A 19,085-nucleotide genomic window follows, 5' to 3' on the forward strand; every position below is an offset into this window, starting at 1 on the left:
TGGGGAATTGAACCCTGGTCTCTCACACCAAAGGCATGTGTCTTTGTGCCATCGCACCATCACCACCCCTTCACTTGGAATTCACTCATATGTTTGATTTTTAACTTGTGAAATACATCAAACTAACTTGTGGATGTAATTCCCAACTAATAAGATATCAGCAATAGTGCAAAGTAACTTAGCACATTAATGTTATGCTTTTGTATTTTTATTTTGTCTACTTCAATATTTTTTATTCCACTACAGTTGTGGTTTGTACTTTGCAGAATGAGATTTTACACAATTAATATATGATTAGTTTATAAAATATGATGCCTTTTACTAGATTAAGCTGCCTAGCAGTTTTAAAAAGCAGGTTAAATGCAATCCACCTTGACAAGATACAATTCTGAAATACTGCTTACATGTTAATGCACTAATAGTGATAACACTAGCTATCTACGAAAGGGTTAATTCTTCATAATGAACACTTTAAGTATATTTTACTGTTAAAACGTCTGTACTTATACTTAAATGACTTTTTAATGCAGAACTCCTACTTGCAACAGTGTTTTATATTGTGGATTTGCCACTTTTACTTAAATTATATGGGTATTTCTTCCACAACTGGACATGTATGTAGTTAAATAAAGAATAGTACAATATTTAGCCTACCTACCAAAAAAACCTGTCATATAAAGATAATTTATGTTGTTCCCCGTGGATTCAAGATTCAAACATCAGTGATGTTATGGTTGTTTTAGCCTACAACCTGTTGGAGGACTCCTCTGCCCCACAATGCATCTCGACAATAATGTTTTGGTGACGTCATATGTGGCTGGAGGGGAAGACAGCCAGTAGGTGGGCTGGGCTGTGGTCCTGCTTTCGGGTTGTTACATCGCAAATCACGCTAATACCGCTATTTAAACGTGATAAAGGGATACACAAACATGACAGGATGAGTTAGAGACTGTATTTCGTGTGTGCCAGGTAGGTTGATGTTTTTTATCGCTCTGTTTTGACAGTCGTCTCCCGGGCTGCCAGGCTGCGCTTTGTGCTGAAACGTTACAGCTAACGTTACAGCAGCGGGTAGCCGCCTGTCTGACTGGCGCCTCAGAGGCGCCTGTGGACGGTCAATAAAACCGCTTGTTAATGGCCTGTTAGCTACCGCAAACACACAAGCCTCGACTGTGAGGTTTACCAAGGAGAAGTTGCTGACAGCACGGCTTGTTCGTATACTTTACGTGTAACAACCATATGCTGTGACATTGCAATTCAAATTGTTAGCTTGCTAGCGGAATTTGTATTACTAGGCTAGTTCTTGCCAATGCTACAATAACTGTTAGCCTGCAGAAGAGCAGCTACTGTAGAGCAAACGATACATTTTAGAGCCATTAGTAGTTATATGCTTGTTATTTAACCGCTTAAGAACTAACCACATGATTATGTTATGTCAAGGTAAATACATTTAACTTTTCAACCTAATAGTGTTATTAAATTCCAGGTGGTTGTTTTTTAAACGGCTGCAGTTGATTCCATAATCAGTTATTATGTGGTTTACTTAAAGTGTACGTTAACGTTAGATAAAAAAAAAAAACAGGACTCGTTGTATTCATCCATTATAAGTTGTTGCTGCTTCCTTTCTGTCTGAAGCCTTGGCAGGCATCATCAGAATACATAGAGGGGATAAATGTAATTATCCTCTTAGCAAGAGTGTACTCATTTGAACTCTCTGGGTCCCCTTCCCTCCTTTTGTCAGTGCACTGAAACATGGATCGTTGCAGTGTCCACATCCTTCTGCTGCTCTTGCTGCAGACTCTGCAGACATCAGCTGAGGGTTCAGGTACTATGCTCATTTGTCTGTCCGGTTTATGTTTTATTGTTGTCAAACTGTGCCTCTTATCTGCTGTCTGTTCTTGCTGTGCAATCAAGTGATTGTGAGCAACATATATGGCTGGCAGCTGTTCATTTTTGGTGACAACTAGTAAGAAAAGATGGCCAGAGATTACCCATCTCTGTGGTAGAAATAGAGTGCAGAGTGATGATTTAAGGCCAAGCTGAGGTATAAGGTACATTCAGACTTTGAGGAATTTTGTTTTACCATACATAAATATATAGGCTACAGGTGTCATAATTGCCAACTGCATAGTTCACCATTTGGCAGTGTCAAGCTATTGTACTATTGTAAAGTCTAGAGTTTGGCAACAGGAAGAATACAGGACACAGGCAAAATCTATAGCTGATGAAGTTTTCTTTATTGGCGGATTTAAAACATTAAAGCTGGGGTAGGCACTTTATTTCAGGAGCATTTTTTTGTTACATTTGTTGAAAGCATTCAATAAATCAAATGCTCTGACACAAGCAAGAGAAAAAATCTGGTATCTGTGGCTGTAATAAGCACAGCCAATAATGTCCTTTGGTCTGAATAAAATGATTGGCAGCTGTCTACATACCTACCTGTGCACACTGCCCCTGCAACAAAGATTTTTTTCCTTATTGACAGTGGGGGTGTCAACTGCTGGAGGGTGACCATAGTGGCCATATTGCTTGTCTGTCTTTTACTGCTCGGTTATGTTTAGCCAGTGTGCTAGCAGCCTACTAGTTTGAGTAAGAAAATTGGTTAGACACAAGTCTTTCTGTTGGCTTTTATATAAATCAGTGTGTATGTGTTTGTGAGCACTGCGAAACGGCACGAGTGTATGGGGAACTCCTATCATCTCTTCCACAGACGGACAGTTGGTGTGTCTTTGTGACAGCCCTAAATGCCTCCAGGCCACCCAGTGCCAAGGTACGCGGTGTTTCTCCTCTGTCAAAGTCAGCAGCAGCGGGGTGGTGTTTGAGCGTGGCTGCCTGAAGGGGTTGGACAAAATCCGTTTGCATTGCTCCACAGCTCCATCCTCCCACCAGGCCATTTTCTGCTGCTCCCAGGACATGTGCAATGGCAACACCACCACAAATGCGCTGATGTCTCTGCTTCCGACAGGTGGATATTAGTTCATAACATGCTTCAATTTAGCTAGGAAGTGAATTGTCAAATAGAATAATTGTGGTTTATAGCTGTCTATTAAATAATCTGACTGTTTCCCTTTTCTCCACTCTGTACCTGTTTCTTCTCTACTCTTGCTCGCAGTGCCAGAAGGTGAGCCAGTTCGATATCGCATGGAGGCCTTGGCTCTCTTTGTACTTGGTCCGGTGGTAGTTCTGGCACTGCTGTCTGTAGTGTCAGTTTTGGCCTGCAGGAAGCTCCACCATGGCCGTCTGCAGAGGCTGCAGGAGTTTGACACCGAGCAGGGAGCCATAGACGGCCTCATCACCTCCAATGTGGGAGACAGCACTTTAGCGGTAAGAACAACAGAGGTCGTTGTTGAAGCAATGAAAAGAGATTCGCAACAGAGTAATCATAGATTCCATCTCACATGTTCTGCTCACACCCAACCTTAAAGGTACAATGTGAAAGATATGGCCAGAAATTTAGTTTAACACATGCATAAATGTTTTGCTTTTTGTGTTTCAAATACACTTTTTTTCACATTAGACTTTTTTCAAGTCTAATAAGGTTTTATGGAGTATTGGCTCTCTAAGGAGAAATTAAATTAATCGAAATGTGATAAAACAATAGCTTTTTTTTCAGCGAATAACCTGTCATTATTAATATTGTTGTTCTTTTTTAAATGGTATTCGCTTTGTATATAAAACCATCTAATTAATTAAACTTGCAGGCACCCTGATTTCACCCCAAGATTATAGTGCTTTGGTCACTGCTGTCTTTGCCTTAATTAGGTCCCAAATTTCTGTAGTGCAGGAAAAGATTTTGGCATAGATGAAAAGAGCCTACAACACGCTGACTGAAATAGACAACGCTTCAATCCCAGTCAATCTTGAACCAACATGTGATCTGATGTGATGTGTGTAGACGTATGCTCCATACACAGCTAATCGGATATCCGTGTCTGTCTTTAGGACCTATTGGACCACTCGTGTACATCAGGCAGTGGTTCAGGTCTTCCCTTCCTCGTCCAGAGAACTGTGGCCAGGCAAATCAGTCTGATGGAGTGTGTAGGTAGGTATAACACACTGTAGTCCACAGGCCATCTGCGGTTTCATGATATTCAGGAAGATGGAAACGCTTATTCAGACATTTGTCTGCTTAACAGCAGTAAGCACACAGTGTCAGTAAGTCTCCATTACAGTTTTCTGTTAATATCAGTGTTGCGGACATATTCAAACAAGGATGTAACCCGTATTAAGATACAGATCTGACAGCGATGTCAAACAGATGGTGTGAGGGCAACAGTGATAGGAGGTAACATCATTTGTGACTTATTTAAAAGCAACTGTCAAAACACAAGTCATGTATTACTTTCTTTCCATTTTTCTGTGTTGTTGACCGTGTTCAAAGTTAAGACACTTGTCTTAGGTTGTTGATGTGAAGTTTACTCATTGTCATGGAAACTCTGACAAATTTCAATTTGAGCGTGGAAATGAAAGTATTTAGGTCACATGCTTTGGGATCCTGTTTTATACCACAGTACCAGACAGTACAGTTTGTTCCCGTTTGAAATTGCAAAAATGTGGTTGATGTGGAAACATCAGATCTGTATCAGACTGGCGCTCCTTTAGCTGCTCTGTCAATGTAGCCATAAAATAATATCAAAATACATTACCAAGCATTTTTCAGATTATAAAATGCAGACAATGATTACCTTTTTTTTTTTTTTAAACTCATGTATCTGTATGTTCTTGTTTCTGTCTTCCTGCACAACAATCTCTCAATTTCTCCTCTTCTCTTCTCTCTTTTCCAGGCAAGGGAAGGTATGGGGAGGTGTGGAGGGGCCAGTGGCAGGGTGAGAATGTGGCTGTAAAAATCTTCTCCTCAAGAGATGAGAAGTCCTGGTTCAGAGAGACAGAGATCTACAATACAGTGCTGCTAAGACATGAAAACATACTGGGTGAGTGTGTTAAACACAAAAATGTTGATCTTGCAGACCAGTTGGTGCGAAAAGGTTGATTTAAGATAAAACAAATGTTTAAAAAGATGTGATTTCCCCACTGTCTCCACATATTCATTCCTGTCAGAGATGATGGTATTAGCATTGTTACCAAGAACATGGTTGTCTTGAAGTGATGTCTTTTGTTACCCCAAAGGTCAACTTCACTGTGACATCATCATTTCCTGGAAAAACACTTTTTTGGCCGTTATTCAACACCATAACTGAGAAACAGAAGGGGCGATTGTGACCATATTTCATGGGTGTTCGGACCCGAATAGGTGACGCTTTTGACTCAAAGGTCATTGTGACCTCAAAATCGTTTTCTTAGTCATAATTTAATAAGGAATTAGGCAAATCCAGCTTTCACACACGCATGTTGACTGGCACGACACAATGAGTAAACAATAACCTGCACAGTACGGGCTTTCCCCCATCCCACCTTTCACTTCCTGCCTCATTTGGAATATCGAGCGTCATCTGGAATCACGTGGAGCGCGCTTTGCTAATCGCGATCCTGTGAGCGAAAGTGAGTTTCACCTACAGCTCATGGGGAGACTTAGAATCTAAAAATGCCAGGAAAAAAAAGCTCCACATTTTGTGTAGGTGCTATACTCCCAAGAATCCATCTTTAAGTAATCCAGTACCTGTTTAGCCAATACATCTATAGTAATTCTTTTATTAATCAGTTCAACAATGTATATTCACTGCAATCATACATATGTATCAATATAGTGAAAACTTTACTTTAGCCACAAATACACTTTAAAATTGTACTCAGTTCCTTCAGCTCCTTCCACGTATTCACTACATATATTAAAGTCTGGACCGACATGGATGTAAATTGCAACTTGGCTGGTTGGCAGAGGAATACAACCGCAGGCCAGTCTCGGCTTCCTTTAATGTTCTTTACACTTTTATGTTTGAAAGCAGTTACATATAGAAGTGAATGCAATAGAAAAGCAACACCTGCGCAATCTAATGCAATGCAGGAAAATGGGTCAGTAACAAATGAAACTTGACTAACACCAGTATAAACCTTTACGTTTTATTCTCATATGTGTTGTTCTTCTGTCTGCCGCCTCCCCCGTCTCTCCTCCCAGGCTTCATGGCGTCTGACATGACCTCTCGCAACTCCAGCACCCAGCTGTGGCTCATCACCCATTACCATGAGAATGGTTCGCTTTATGACTATTTGCAGAGAGTTGCCGTGGAGACGTCAGAGGGCTTGGCAATGGCAGCGTCAATAGCTTGTGGCCTGGTGCACCTGCACACAGAGATATTTGGCACAGAGGGGAAACCGGCCATCGCACACCGGGACTTGAAGAGCAAAAACATCCTTGTCACAAAGGAGCTGTCCTGCTGCATTGCAGACCTGGGTCAGTCAGTTATCCATTATTTTAATTTCATCTTATACTATTATTAAACTATTGGTAACAGCATTACCAATCAGTAGTAAATCAAACATCAAAATAAAATCACATAAGCATTTTTCAGAATTTGTAGGATTTGTCAGATATTTTGTGGAGTCTTAATTGTAAAAAAACATTCTTCTCATCAAAATACATTATGATTATGTAACAAATTATTTTTACTCCGGAGTGAAAAGTTGAAGAAACCAGATGGTTAATTGTGGTTTTAAACAATTCTTTAAGGTGAAAACGTGACAAACACTTCATGCCAAACAGTGGATCACTTAACAAATCTGAGATAGAACGGTCAAAACAATTCTTTTTTCAGTCCCGATTTCCTCAAAACAATAAATATCTTAATAGAATTAATTAATTAAGTGCTAATTCAATCGTGATTCAAATAAATTAAATCAAAAATTTATTGAACATTTGTGATATTGTTACTGAGGAAAATTATATTGTGATAATTATCAGCCCTACATTGACGGCATCTTTCTTCTGAGCATTTTGTTTGGAAACCAGCATTTTCTACATTGAGTTGCAGTCGTCTCTTCTTTTATTGGCCTTCTTACCCACTATAACACTGTATATTTCTGCATGCTACAGGGCTGGCTGTGACCCACTCCCAGGCAGACAATCAGCTGGATGTGGGCAACAATCCGAAGGTTGGCACCAAGCGGTACATGGCACCTGAAGTGCTGGACGAGACCATTCAGACAGACTGCTTTGATGCCTACAAGAGAGTGGACATCTGGGCCTTTGGGCTGGTGCTGTGGGAGATAGCAAGACGTACATACAGCAATGGTGAGTGTCACGCATTTAGTGCATTTTTTAAGAGTGACATATAAACAACCACCTGGTGGTTTATACGGGCCCTGCTGTTAGGAGGGAGGCCTAATTGACCACTAGTTCATCTTCTTGTTCCAGTTATATAACACCTCAGTTTGACTCTCCAGGTATTGTTGAGGAATACAAGCCTCCGTTCTACGATCAGGTGCCAAATGACCCCAGCTTCGAGGACATGAGGAAGGTGGTGTGTGTGGAACAGCAGAGGCCTTTCATTCCTAATCGTTGGTTCTCTGATCCTGTGAGTATTAGTCCTTTACTATCCTTAAATTTAATTATTTTAAAGAAATGATCATTCCCATTCCACTGGGATGTCAGCTACAAAAAAGTAGTCACTTGGGTTTAAAATAAAAGCCTTAAAATGGAAGGTTTGGCATCTTTTATATGGATATCCAGGCATTGTTGATGGTAAATGTAGTCCATTAAAGCAATAAAGTTCTGAATATGTGCTATGCTGACAGAGGAAGCACAGTTCCCCTGCTTATGGAGACATACGAGCAAACATACATGTACCAGGATGCCTTGCGTGCAAGCTTGTGACGCCCACGCCCATCCAGCATTGCTTTCTTTTTCGCACATAGCTATATCCTGACAGTCAGGGCATGTCTGTAAAGTAAATTTACATATAGCAGCAACACACACACACACACACACACACACACACACACACACACACACACACACACGTAGAACTAGCTTCTGTGTAACAACAATGCTAATGCATGCCAATGTTGCATGAAAATAAATGGCCAATGTTTTGTTTGTGTGGGTACCTGTGTGACCCAGTGTTTATGGATAGACCATTCTTAAAGATGGTGGTTTCCAACCCGGGGGTCAGGATAATTCTGAGGGATCGAAAAGTGATCTAAACTAAACAATTTAAATGTGAAAATCACTTTGGTTGAACTGCTCGAGACTCATAGACATATTAAACCCATTAAAATGGGAAAAAAGTTGGAAAGGACTGCTTTAAAAGATATGACTGATTTGATTCCCACATTAGTGTTTTCCAAACTGTCAAGATGTTAAAGTTAACAGGCAAGCCTCAGTTATTCAAGTATTTGGCTGGGGATACAAATTCTAAACATCCTTTCTTTTTTTTTTGCTAAACAAGGCAAGAGAGATTAGTACCAGACAGCTATAGTCTGCAAGTACACAGAATGCTCTTACACATCTAAAAGCTCTTGCAGTCACATTGATAGCAGTTTCCTCTCACTGTGGGTGTTTCACTGCATCACACACTTTTGTTTTTCTTTTTATTATTATTATTATTATTATTATTTTTTATTTCCCATCCTTTATTACTTCCATCTCTCTCAGACTCTCTCTGCTCTGGTGAAACTGATGAAGGAGTGTTGGTACCAGAACCCCTCTGCCAGGCTGACAGCACTGCGCATCAAGAAAACCCTGGATAAGATTCACAGCTCTCTGGAGAAGGGCAAGGAGTCATGAGGAGCCTCAGAGGCAGCTGGCTGATTTCAGGGACCGGCTTAGAGGAGAGCACAGTGTTTGTTAAAGGAGACTTGGCGATAAGAGGGATGGACAGAGGAAAGTGTTGTTCAAATGTCATCCAGCCTCATCCTTCTCTTGCTCTCTCACTTTCACTGTGGTTGCCTTCCACCGACATCCCTCTCTCTTGACTTGAAGCCCACACAGATGTTTGGACTTGTCCTGTCTGAAGCCAGCCTTTGCTACAAGGACACAAACCAGTTACCAATGCATTCGCACTGACCTGAACTCTAGACTCTGTTACTGAGTATGAAGAACATGGATGGCATATTGTAGTACCCCATCCCAAAGCTTTAATGCCCATTTGTGACTGCTCAAACACACACACACACACACACACACACACTACATACTGAGTGTCTCTTACTATTCAATTTCTGATCCCCAGCCAGTGTTTGTGCCAGTATTGGCATTCTGCTCAGAGACAATCAGAAGTGTTTCACTCATTTAGCTTTATTAGAACATGCTAACTATTGCCACAAACACACACTACAAAACACACGTTCACTTAACAATCCAATAAAATCAAAATTGTTTTTAAACTTTTTAAAAATAGTATGATATTTATGTATTAAGTCTCCACTGTTACCACACTACTGAGGATATGTAAGACTGATGGTGCGCTGTATACATAATAGGCATTTACTCTACTGGTCTTTCTGTACCTATATTGTTGTTACTGGAGTTAGTGAGAAAGTATTTGTTGAGAAATAGAGGAAAAAGGTAGGAAACTGTTCCTGTTAGGCTTGATTATTGTATGGAGGAAAAAAACAGGATAAACTACGGGTACATTTTTATCCTGGTGGCTCCTGGAGTAGACGCACAGTAAGTACCTGCCAATAGGCATTAGTCTGTATCTTATAATAAGAATATGCGTGTGGAATGAACTGATCCCCTGTGCCTCACATACTTCTCAAACTCACTGTGGCTGATAAAGTCTTCTGTGCAGGAAAAGAGGAATTAACAAAGATGTGTTTGTGGTAGAGCAGACCTGTTTTAAGAGCTGAAGTAGTTTTCTGTAGCAAGGTGGGCTTCAATTTACTCCTCGCCCCCCATCATGCCGCACTGTACAAGTTGCCTGAATAACTAGAAAAACACTCCATCTTCATTTGGAAACTGTTTTATTCAAGATGCATTTTAAACAGAAAACGTTGCCTAGGTTTGCGGTTACAAATGAATTGATTCACAAATGCTGGGTTTGTTTTGGGAAATGTTGCTTTGTCTTTTTTTACATGTAATAAAACATTTACTGCACTCTTGCCTAACGATAAGCCAGCTTGTGTTCTGATTTTAGAAAAGATGCAGTTAGTTTATTAGGTACACCTTGCTAAAATAGGCTAATATAACTTTGCTGCAATAAATCCTACCTTCATGAAGGTTATGTTTAGTTTTTGTTGAAACTGTTTTAGGGAGGTGTTGATTCAACTTTATCATCATTTTGAGGCATGTAGTTTGTGGTGCTTTTGAGTTACAATAACAGTTGTAAGATCATTTTGTTCACTCTTTTTATGTCAGCGAGTGGGTTTTCACTCTGTATAGTGCAGTACAAACTGCAGCCTCCAAAATGATCATAAAGTTGAATTAACACCTAAAAAGTCTCAACAAAAACTGAACATTGGAGGATTCATTGCAGGCCTGGTGTATTAGATTGCATTAGCTTTAGCTAGTACACTAATGGCTACAGATGTCAGTCATGATCATTCACTGCCTTCCAGCAATACTTAAAAATAGCTTTTCATCTATTATACAAACTGTCCTTAATTTAACACCTAAAACTTGGATATTCTGTGGACTAAGGTTGCTCTCGAAGTGTGAACAGCAGAAGTGGTTGATACATTTTAGCATTAATTTAAATTGTTATATTACATATATATAGACTCAGTACAAAGTCAGCAGCTTGCTGAAGAAGCTGTCATTCTGAAACTAAATTCTTGAACTTCTAGATACTGAGCAAACAAATGTCACAAGGTGTCTGTGGCTTGCTTAGCGAAATCTGCAGCTCTGCACTAACTGTGCAAAGGTATCGCAGGAAAAGGCATGAGCTGCCATAAAAACCACGTGACAGTAAGGGTGTACCTAAAATGGAGCTCCTGCATGAGCTCTGCATAACCACCTACCCCACAGCGTGTCATTTCAGGTTATCTGGTAAAGTCTTGTATGGATTGAGAATACCCTTGGGGTCCAGCATGGCCTTGATAGTACCCATCAGAGCCACAGCCTGGACTGGTTTACTGTAGTAGATGTAGTTCCTCTTCTTCAGGCCCAGTCCGTGCTCAGCGCTGATGCTGCCGTGGCAGCTGGCCGTCCACTCGTAGACAAAGGGCTCAATAGCGGCGAGGAGAGAGGGGTCTTTGGCAGGAGAAGTGATGTTCAAGTGGAGGTTTCCATCTCCTAAAAGTTCAGGTGGAAAGTTAAATTTTGCAGTGAGGTGTGTTTAATAGTGAGTATAAGTATTTCTGAAAGGAGATTGAGCAGTTTTAAGTATAGTCATCTCTTCCGAGAACACTTCCTCTAATAACACCTCTAACCCCTAACATACACTTCCTGTGCTCTTCTTCTCCTCCACTATTCGTTAACTCTTACATCTTTCCCTAGGTATTTATCCCATTGATTCCGTAGGCGCTAAAAGCTCTTACTAGTATTTATTGCTGCTCTTACTATTATCTATTTTGACTTTTAGATATCTTACTAAGTCACTTCGGATAAAAGCGTCTGCCGAATTAGTAAATGTTTGTAAATCACTGTACAGTAATTATAGAGTTTCCAAGAAATTATATATCATGTTAGCAGGTTATTTCCCTCGTGCTAGACCGTCTTTCCATCTACTGGTCTTACCTACGTGTCCGTATCCCACCACGCTCTTGGCCCGGTCCCCCAGGTGCTCTCTTATGTCGGTCACCAGCTGGTAGATCCGCTCCACCGGAAGCGAGATGTCATACTTGTAAGTGAAGCCATCGTGAGTCAGCGCCTCTGTGACGCGTTCACGCATTGACCAAAGAGCCTGAAATGGTGGACATGGAAAGGTTGATTGTATCATCATTGTTTGAACCTAAACCAGGGTGCAGGGTACAGCATATTTTAGGGTAAAAATGGGTGTAGCCTGATTGAGACACCACAGAAGTATTAAAGAACCCTAGAATTAACCGGATTACTTAAGTTTAGGTCATGAGATTTAAGGATTATGGCTAAATCCCTAAAAAAGACCACAGATTTCCAATTTCCCTCCTTGTCTGTTTCATTTCACAAAACAACTGAACATCAGTTTTTAGCACACATTACTCAAACAGAATTACAGTAAATACTGTATTTGTTGGATTTTTTAATGTCAATTCAATTAAATTTTGTTTACACAGCACCAATCCATAACTGAAGTTATCTCTTTGCACTTTTCGTGGAGCAGGTCTAGACCTCGCAATAAGAGTACAGTCTACAGTGTGTTTTTACAGCAGCGGGATGTTGTATGTGGGATTAATTCAAAATAAATTGAGTTGAAAATGTGGTAAAATGTTCATCGTAATGAAGGTATAGTACAGAGGATTATGCATTATCATGTTTGGCTTCACAGAAATACTTAATAGCCAGTTTGGTCTTTTGGTGGAATTTGTTGATAAGAAAAATACAGAATATCGCCGACTGATTCTTTAAAAGATTGGAAACAATACCTTGATTTTTGATTCTTCAGTTGCAACAGTCCCGTCAGTAACCAATGACGATGTCATTGCCTCCTCAAAGAAATTGTTGAGTTTCTCCCCATCATGTGTTGGGTCAGATCCAGATGTTTCTATGACGACGTAAAAAGGACAATCTGCAAGATGGAGGGAAGAGTTGAGCAGGAGTGTGTATTTAATTTTTTTATTCATTTCTATTTAACCTTATTATTTATTTATTAGTCCCATTAAGACACAGTCTCTTTTACAAGGGAGTCCTGTAAATTGTTTTATAAACCAAGTCTGTGCATGTTGTGTGTGCCTACCAGAGATGGGATTGGGTAGTTTGAGGTGTGTATTCAGCAGCCGCATACATTCACTATCCAGAAATTCATAGGCTGACAGAATTTCTCCTAGCATGCCTCTGCAAAGCTGAAACGTCTTCAGCAGCTTCTGAAAGGTCTCACAGCCTAACAAGAAATTTAAGAGAATACAATAATTTACTAGCTAATCCAGGAAAACAAACTCTTCTTGACATTAATGAACTGAAGTGTGACACAATTTCCTAAACTTTTTACACACTTGATTAGCCACACTTGCCAATAATAACGTCAAAATTACAGTAAAACTGCTTGAATGGTTGTAAGGGAGAAGCAATGAGAAAATCCTACCCAGAAAAACCACATTAACAGATTTGGGTTTGTGTGGACAAAGGATAGACACTGCGGTGATAACGCCCAGTGTGCCCTCTGACCCTATAAAGAGCTGTTTGAGGTCATATCCTGTGTTATCTTTCCTCAGTGTGGCCAAGCAGTCCAGGACCTGCCCATCTGCCAACACCTGTACACAGCGCATACAAATACACACAAACATTAGATCTGTGCTTTTATCCCTTATCAGAATCACACTGTCTCACATTTCCTCTGTGGTTATAACACAACACTTGTTGTTAAATATAGAGTTCCTTATTTATTTACTCCGCTCACCACTTCCAGCCCCAGCACAGTCCCGTGTAGGGAGCCGTATCTCAGCAGCCGGAGTCCACCTGCATTAGTTGCCACGTTTCCCCCAATTTGGCAACTGCCTTTTGCCCCAAGATCGAGTGGCATGATGTAGTCTCTCTCCTCCAGGTAAAGGGACAAGTTCTCCAAGACACAACCTGCCTGACAGGTCAGAATGCCTGACAGATGGAGAAAATAATCTCTAAAGATTAGTCAAATATGATTATGTGCATAACACTTATATATATATATACATATATATACATATATATTAGGGCTGGGCGATGTGGCCAAAAATGTTATCACGATAAAAAACATTTCATATCATTCGATATCAATAATTATCACGATCAATGTCAAATTGTTATTTCTTTCAAGTTCAAAAGGCTGATTTTTGCTCTTGACTGAAAATTGAAGAAACCAGATGGTTTATTATGTGGTTAAACTTTTCTTCATGGTCAGAATGTGACAAACACTTGATGCCAAACAGCGGATCACTAACAAATCTATTATGATGAAATTTCTTTTTTAACAAATATGATTAGTAAATCTTTTTTTCAGTCTCTTTTCTTCAACAAAATAAATATTTTAACAAAAAAATTAAGTGCTAATTTGTTCGTTATTCAAATAAATTAAACCAAATATTTATTGACAATATATATAATATATTGAACATTTATTATATTGATACTGAGGAAAATTATATTGCGATAATTATCATTATTGTTTTAATGCCCAGCCCTAATATAATTTTGTTTTAAAATATATATATAAACCTTCAGTATTAAGATTTACCGGCGATACCATCAAAGGTAAGGATGTTGTTCATGAGGGCAGTGGAGAGGATGATTTCATCATAAACTGGGACGCTGCCCCCAACCAGCCCAGTGTTACCTCCTTGAGGGTTCACCGCCAGATTACGATTGTTACAATACCTACAGAAGTACAAAAACTTTAACCACCTTATAAACCCCTAACGACCCCTGTATTTGTCCTTTCATCCACTATTTATTCTTTACTTGAGAATTTGAGAAACCTCCTCTGTTGTCTGAGGTCTCAGCAACACTTCACTGGAACCTGCAGAACATATATGAACGTTACCATCAGAGAATTGGTGAGAGAAAATACATCATTAAGCTGAACGAGCTAAACCCATTTCTAGCCTTCACCTCTCACTGACTTGAGCCAATCCACATTACTTGACTCCAGCAGGTCTGGGTCAGTGATGGTTCTGCCTGGCAGGATCTTCCTGAAGGTGGCCAAATCTTCCGGAGTTATTCTAGAGAAAGGCAGCCTGTCTGGGGCTGCAGCAGGGCAAGGCTCGGGCCTGTCCGCCCCAGTGTGCAGCTTTCGACAGCAAACTTCTAACTGCCATGAGGTGGTGGGAAGAAACAGACTGTAGAGGTTCACAGGTGAAAGTCTGGCTGTGGCTGTAGATGAGAAGGTGATATGTGGGCTCAGATGTCTGAGAGCTGTCCACAGCCTTTGTGTGTAGAAAATCCTCGCCATGACTGGAGATTAAGAGGTGGCAAGACATGCTGCAGAAAAGAAGTGGGATGTATCATCTCTGTTTTCACAAGATAGAAGCTGGTAAACTTCTGAAGAGCTAGGTAAATTACAACTTAATGTCTCTTCTAATCTGTCAGCGTTGTAGCTAAGGTTTGTTAGTTAGTTAGTTACTACTGTAATGTAGTCTCAAAGTATTGTGCTGGTGTAATCTAGAATATGAGTTAACAGAATACTTATTCATTGGCTGAACACATACTGAAAAGTTCTGAAAAGATTTGGAAATCTACAGAGAGTAACTTAATGTCAATATATATATTGAGGATGTCAAGTTGACGTTTACATGTTGACGTTGCTCATCTCAACTTTCTTGGATCATATTATTGTCTGAATTCCACCAATCAAATGTGAATAACCAGATTTCTGACTTGAATTTTTACGTCAGAAAATGACAAATAGTATTTGCTAAACTTATATATTGTTGCCAAAAAAATATATTCAAAATCAAGTTTCTTAAAACTTAAAATCACCCATTAGAAATGTCACAGAATGATATTCAAACAATATGAATTTAGATGAATTTAGAGTTTTTTATGAAGCTAGACATTTCAATTAAGTCAGTGGTTTAGATTTAAGATATTGTATATTCAACAGTGACAAAAATAATCTATCAATCAAATCCTTGTAGCCTTTCTTTGCTTCCAAAGAGATGCCTGAACAAAAAAAACAAAAACAATTTTGATTTGTTTGTTCTTACAGATGTGGGCACAAATATCCTCTGTGTCTAAGTAAATAAATTCAGAAAATTAAAAAGAAAAAAAAAGGTGTAAAACGTGTGAGATATGTATCTGAATGTGGGATTTTATCTTTGTGATTTTAGGATTGTCCATTTCAACCTTGTTTTAGATTAAGATTATTTAGATCAGACACATACCTGACTCTCCACAATATTATACTGTGAAATACTGTTTCCATGTGATTCAAGTAGAAATGTCTCATCTTACTTATATGTTCTTTGAATGTAGCACTGTATTGTCGCTGCAATGAATGAGTAAGTTGGCAAGCAGTTTTCCTGAGTAAGAAGCGTTTACTTTTCATACTGACAAACACAAACGTTTGTTTCCTGCAAACTGGCTTTGCCTTTCATACATTTACATCTAAAGCTACATCGTTTTTTTCCGCCACAATAAACGGTTCCTTTCTTATAAATGTCGTAAACCTGAAGAAGCAATCATTCAGTTAATTTAGCTTAGCTCGATTAGCACACACACGCACTAGCACAATATTTTCATTTACTCACCATACGCTCACTTAACAACACGCATCTTTCGGTCCGTGTGTCTTTCTTCGTATCATGTGTCAGTGCGAGATATGTCAGTAAGGTACAAGGGCAGTTAAGCTACCAAAACATGTCACGCATTCAGTGTTTACAACTAGCTGCTGAGGTTGACGGGGATGAAAGGTCATGGAGATGAGAATGAACCAATCAGAAGCCTTCTTTCAGATTGAACCAATAGGTGTGAGCCTTTCATCGTGACTGTGCAGCCAATGATGGCCGCGGAAAACAAAGTCGATCAGAATCAAGAAATTTAAAATTATTCATTACTTTTTACTTCTCACTTTTTACTTCACCACAAGGGATACTATGTCTTTCCCACGTGATGCCCGGACTGGAAACTAACTCATTTTTGCTTGTAATAATTTATTTTAATGTTCCCCAGCCACTTAGCTTGGAATGGGTGTAAAATAATTCGTTTTTTTTTTTTATTGTATTCATAAAATCGATTAAAAAAAATATATGTCTGGAAGATCCATTGCAGCCTATAATAAAACAATATATTCTGACTAACCCCATCACTAATGTTTAGTAAGATGTATTCCAGAAAATGAAAACATCCAACTTGTTTTAACTCTTTTTAACCAATATTTTCTAAATGCACTGTTGATATTTTTGAAATGTTGTTGAGGATCACCCCGAACAGACAGTGAAAAATTGACCAACTCATGGGATTTGAGATTAACTTTAACATACATGCTTATTTGACTTTCTAGGGCATACTGAGAGCATCCTTTTGTGCTCAAACATCTTTAGCCAATGAAGTAAAATACTGATTTGATGGTCTTCAGAGGCAAAGCTCAGCTCACCAAAGTAAATCACAGCTACAACTTTAAGCACATCAAAATAAAAAAGGCTTTAACAAAAAGGCATCAATATAAAAAGACATTTAAATTAAATATATCTGGCAGACCTTATGAGTGAAACAAACACGTTTGTTGTCTGCTACACATTAGATTAGATCAAGATTAATATTTATTCCAGTAAATTAAAACATGTGTTTCTGTTAATTTATACCTATTTTTGAGGTATATTTTCTATTTTTGGAATATACATGTAAGTGCACGGCCCAATATTTCTGACTGGCCTCATACTCGAAAAAGCATACATAAAGGAAAAGATTATACAAAATGAATACAAATAAATTTATTTTTAAACTGACAAAACTTCAGATTTACTCCTCATGCATTCTGTATACAGCATGCAACACAATCTTTTTATTTCTCAAATCCTCAGCCTACAGTAACACTAACTTCCTGTATTCTGGTCAGCTCATTCTGTAAATTTCCTGAATACAACTTCAAGATAACATTTTGTTCAACGTTAACAGTCTTCTGTGATCCAGGAAAGCAACATGAAGGACAACCAGTGGAATATTATGAATCCAGTCCAGAATTGGTAACCATTTCAGGCACTGGCAATACTTTCAGGAGTCATAACCAAGCAAATGCAGCATGAACTGACAACAACACTGATACAGTCTCAATACACCAAACCCAAAGAACAGATGTCTTCTGAGGATGTGCACCTCTGCACCCTAGCTGCCATGAGAATCCTCACCTGTCTGGGGTATGTACAGCGTGCAGTTATCTCATGCTTCCCGACTTCAACGTTAACACTGTCATGGCTAACAGAACACATACGCAAATACCCCAATTTAAAAAAAACCAACAAAAAACCCCCAAAATGTTTAACTGAGATGGGAAATTACAAATGTTTTTAGGCTTTGCACCTCATCACCACATGTATCAGTGTGCATTTTTTAAGAGTGAGTGCTTAGTTTTAGCTTTGGGAGCCTTTGTAAAACTGTTGTTACTCCTTGTGTCCTTGGCAGTTCCACATCACTGTAGTGAGAGCACATTGGTCAAACCATTTTTTTTCAAAGAAAATTTCCCATCTTCTAAGAAAATATCTCATATCATAGGGCTGCTTTTTCCAGCATGCCACTGCTGCTCTTCACAATTACTCCTCAATGACATTTCCAGCTGGTTTCGTTAGACTACGCCTGTTTGGCTAGGAAGACCATAGATTCTACCTCAGCAGCGTGAACCTGCCCCGGGGTAATTATTGTATCTGTTCACTGGTTTCCCAGTCAGGCTCTTCATTTGAGATGCGAATGATCCACACTGAGTTGTTGTTGGTCGTACTGTGATATGAGCTTCTTGATGTGGGCGAGTTTGTTGTGTAGATATTCACAGCGGATCTTGTCCTGGTTGTAGTTTGGATTGGACTAAAAGAACAAAAAAAACAACAAAAACAAAACAAAGGGGGGGGGGGGGGACTTCATTATATAACAGCAAAAGGAGAGGAGTGGAGTCCCATGCAGCAACTTTGGGATAAATATTGAAGAGTTAAAAAAAATATATATATATATACACAGTGGGTACGGAAAGTATTCAGACCCCTTTAAATTTTTCACTCTTAGTTTCATTGCAGCCATTTTCCAAAAATCAAAAAAGTTCATTTTATTTCTCAGTAATGTACACTCAGCACCCCATCTTGACAGAAAAAAACAGAAATGTAGAAATTTTTGCAAATTTATTTAAAAAGAAAAACTGAAATATCACATGGTCATAAGTATTCAGACCCTTTGCTCAGTATTTAGTAGAAGCACCCTTTTGATCTAATACAGCCATGAGTCGTTTTGGGAAAGATGCAACAAGTTTTTCACATCTGGATTTGGGTATCCTCTGCCATTCCTCCTTGCAGATCCTCTCCAGTTCTGTCAGGTTGGATGGTAAACGTTGGTGGACAGCCATTTTCAGGTCTCTCCAGAGATGCTCAATTGGGTTTAAGTCAGGGCTCTGGCTGGGCCATTCAAGAACAGCCACGGAGTTGTTGTGAAGCCACTCCTTCGTTAT

General features: G+C 39.2%; 3 protein-coding genes across 4 annotated transcripts in view; 1 reads left to right on the forward strand and 2 right to left on the reverse strand.

The window, feature by feature from the left end:
* The window catches only part of LOC123971083 (carboxyl-terminal PDZ ligand of neuronal nitric oxide synthase protein-like), a 223,364-nt gene that overhangs the window by 175,422 nt on the left and 28,857 nt on the right, over nt 1–19,085 (reverse strand). The gene's annotated exons all lie outside the window — the stretch shown is intronic.
* On the forward strand, nt 812–9,999 carry acvr1l (activin A receptor, type 1 like). 2 transcript variants are annotated; one of them, XM_046049673.1, is made up of 10 exons: nt 812–969; nt 1,739–1,822; nt 2,708–2,962; nt 3,110–3,321; nt 3,940–4,039; nt 4,782–4,928; nt 6,071–6,346; nt 6,986–7,183; nt 7,336–7,466; nt 8,546–9,999. In XM_046049673.1, the coding sequence occupies exons 2-10, from the start codon at nt 1,750–1,752 to the stop codon at nt 8,675–8,677; spliced, it is 1,524 nt and encodes a 507-aa protein (XP_045905629.1). In that variant the 5' UTR covers nt 812–969; nt 1,739–1,749; the 3' UTR covers nt 8,678–9,999. The 2 variants fall into 2 exon arrangements, with proteins under 2 accessions (XP_045905629.1, XP_045905630.1); XM_046049674.1 differs by lacking the exon at nt 812–969 and adding an exon at nt 1,055–1,208.
* d2hgdh (D-2-hydroxyglutarate dehydrogenase) lies at nt 9,839–16,344 on the reverse strand. Its single transcript, XM_046049670.1, has 10 exons — nt 16,189–16,344; nt 14,552–14,920; nt 14,402–14,459; nt 14,178–14,317; nt 13,368–13,561; nt 13,053–13,221; nt 12,708–12,851; nt 12,397–12,539; nt 11,570–11,735; nt 9,839–11,125 (listed from the first exon to the last, which is right to left on the reverse strand). The coding sequence occupies exons 2-10, from the start codon at nt 14,889–14,891 to the stop codon at nt 10,863–10,865; spliced, it is 1,617 nt and encodes a 538-aa protein (XP_045905626.1). The 5' UTR covers nt 14,892–14,920; nt 16,189–16,344; the 3' UTR covers nt 9,839–10,862.

Source organism: Micropterus dolomieu, linkage group LG05 (genome assembly GCF_021292245.1).
Source record: "Micropterus dolomieu isolate WLL.071019.BEF.003 ecotype Adirondacks linkage group LG05, ASM2129224v1, whole genome shotgun sequence".
Taxonomy (NCBI): domain Eukaryota; kingdom Metazoa; phylum Chordata; class Actinopteri; order Centrarchiformes; family Centrarchidae; genus Micropterus; species Micropterus dolomieu.

What these genes read in the sequence shown, in the direction of transcription:
- acvr1l (XM_046049673.1), top strand. Translation starts at nt 1,750, where the DNA reads ATGGATCGTTGCAGTGTCCACATCCTTCTGCTGCTCTTGCTGCAGACT. An exon ending in TGGGAGACAGCACTTTAGCG is followed by an intron (nt 3,322 to 3,939) that starts GTAAGAACAACA and finishes GTCTGTCTTTAG; the next exon opens with GACCTATTGGACCACTCGTG. An exon ending in ATCGTTGGTTCTCTGATCCT is followed by an intron (nt 7,467 to 8,545) that starts GTGAGTATTAGT and finishes CATCTCTCTCAG; the next exon opens with ACTCTCTCTGCTCTGGTGAA.
- d2hgdh (XM_046049670.1), bottom strand. Translation starts at nt 14,891, where the DNA reads ATGGCGAGGATTTTCTACACACAAAGGCTGTGGACAGCTCTCAGACAT. An exon ending in CTGTGCTGGGGCTGGAAGTG is followed by an intron (nt 13,222 to 13,367) that starts GTGAGCGGAGTA and finishes CGCTGTGTACAG; the next exon opens with GTGTTGGCAGATGGGCAGGT. An exon ending in GGTGGGATACGGACACGTAG is followed by an intron (nt 11,126 to 11,569) that starts GTAAGACCAGTA and finishes CTGAACTTTTAG; the next exon opens with GAGATGGAAACCTCCACTTG.